Here is a 2,086-nt window from a genome sequence, read left to right as displayed (position 1 = left end):
CGCTTAATGAGTATGATGAGTGCTAGAATGAGTGGTGCTCGGTGGTCAGCCCTGGGTACCCATCATGACCTTTAGTCGGGTCGTGACACGGAGAGTACTTTGCGGATTACGCAAGGCCCTTGCCAGTTGGGAGAAAACTTCCCTTTATATTCATCTCGGTGCGGAAAAATCCTTTTGAGCACCAATTGTCCGATCTGAAAAAGTCTAGTTCTGACTCATTTGTTGAAGGCTCTTGCCATCCTTTGCTGGTACAATTGACCGTGACAGACAGCAACCATCCTTTTCTCATCAATTACTGCCAATTGCTCATAACAAGCTCGGACCCATTCGACATTGTCCAATTCCGCTTCCTGCATGATTCTCAAGGAAGGTATCTTAACTTCAGCGGGTATGACTACTTCAGTCCCGTAGACGAACAAATATGGCATTGCTCCTGTTGAAGTTCTGGCCATGGCACGGTATCCCAGTAAGTCATAAGGCAACTGCTCATGCCAACCCTTATGATTATCAGTCCTTTTCCTCAATATCCTCTTGATATTCTTGTTGGCTGCTTCTACAGCTCCATTAATTTGCGGTAGGTAAGTTGTTGAGTTTCGATGGGTGATATTGAATTGCTCACAGATATCCTTCATCAGGTGGCTATTCAGATTCGCTCCAGTGTCTGTTATGATGGACTCGGGCACACTGAATCTGTATATGATGTGGTTTCGTACAAAGTCTGCCACTACTTTCTTCGTTACTGATTTGTGAGACGTTGCTTCCACCCACTTGGTGAAATAGTCAATAGCAACAAAAATGAACTGGTGACCATTCGAGGTTGTTGGTTCAATGGGTCCAATAACATCCATGCCCCAAGCGACGAAAGGCCATGGTGAGCTCATAACATTAAGTTCACTTAGAGGGAATCAGATCAGATCACCGTGGATCTAGCATTGATGGAACCTTTGCACATACTTACAACAATCACTCTCTATAGTCATCTAATAATATCTAGCTCATAGAATCTTCTTTGCTAGAATGAATCCATTCATGTGGGATCCACATGTTCCTGCATGTACTTCTTCTAGAAGTTTGGTGGCTTCGCCGGCGTCTACACATCTGAGTAGACCTAAATCCGGCGTCTGTTTGTATAATACTTCTTTGTTTAGGAAGAAACTGTTTTCCATTCTTTGGATGGTTTTCTTTTGTCCATTTATGATGCCTTCGGGGTATTCTCGTCCTTCCAGATACATTTTGGTATTGCTGTACCACGGCTTGCCATCTGGCTCAGCTTCCACATGGCAACAATGGGCATGTTCTTCTTTCAGACTTATCCTTAGTGGGTCGATGTGACTGCTTTCAGGATGCTGGATCATTGTCGCTATTGTGGCCAGTGTATCAACAAATTCATTCTGAGCCCTTGGCGTATGTCGAAGCTCAATCTTTCTGTACTTCTTGCACAATCTCTGTGCCAAAGTTCACATATGGTAAGATATTTTCATTTTTGGTGCCCCATTCACCTTGTACTTGATGAATCAACAAGTCAGAATCTCCAATGACTAATAATTCATTGATATCCATGTCTAGTGCCATTCTGAGACCTAGGATGCAAGCTTCGTATTTGGCCATGTTGTTAGTACAACAGAATTTGAGCTTGGCAGCCATGGGGTAGTGTTGCCCATTTTCTGATATCAGGATCGCGCCGATTCCGGAACTTTTGTAATTCACTGCTCCGTCAAAGAACAATTTCCAGCCAGCATAGAATTCTGCTGCTCCTTCTTCTATAGCCAACACCCCTTCGTCTGGGAAATGGGTATGAAGTGGCTCAAGTTTTTCATCCATCGGGCACTCTTTTTCTTACCAAGAGTTGTAAGAAGCCTCTCCTGAGTCAATTGACCATGTCTAAAGAATCTCGCAACAAGTCTGTACCCCAAGGTCTAACCTCGAACGCATCGAATTAACCAATTGGAGAACGACATCTTTTACCATACAATTCTTCAAATGGTGTCATCTCAATGCTCGAATGGTAATTATGATTGTAAGAAAAATCTGCCAAAGGAAAGACCTGATCCCAATGACCACAAAAATCGACCACACAAGCCCATAA

At 43.4% G+C, this 2,086-nt stretch overlaps 1 protein-coding gene across 1 annotated transcript; it reads right to left on the bottom strand.

Moving 5' to 3' along the window:
- Positions 1-215: 215 nt before the first annotated feature.
- LOC132624132 (uncharacterized) lies at positions 216-848 on the bottom strand. Its single transcript, XM_060338957.1, has one exon. It carries the CDS (start codon positions 846-848, stop codon positions 216-218), a length of 633 nt encoding a protein of 210 aa, XP_060194940.1.
- Between the last annotated feature and the right edge of the window lie 1,238 nt (positions 849-2,086).

This window comes from Lycium barbarum, chromosome 12 (genome assembly GCF_019175385.1).
Source record: "Lycium barbarum isolate Lr01 chromosome 12, ASM1917538v2, whole genome shotgun sequence".
Lineage (NCBI taxonomy): Eukaryota > Viridiplantae > Streptophyta > Magnoliopsida > Solanales > Solanaceae > Lycium > Lycium barbarum.
This window is presented reverse-complemented; position numbering and strand designations above follow the sequence as displayed.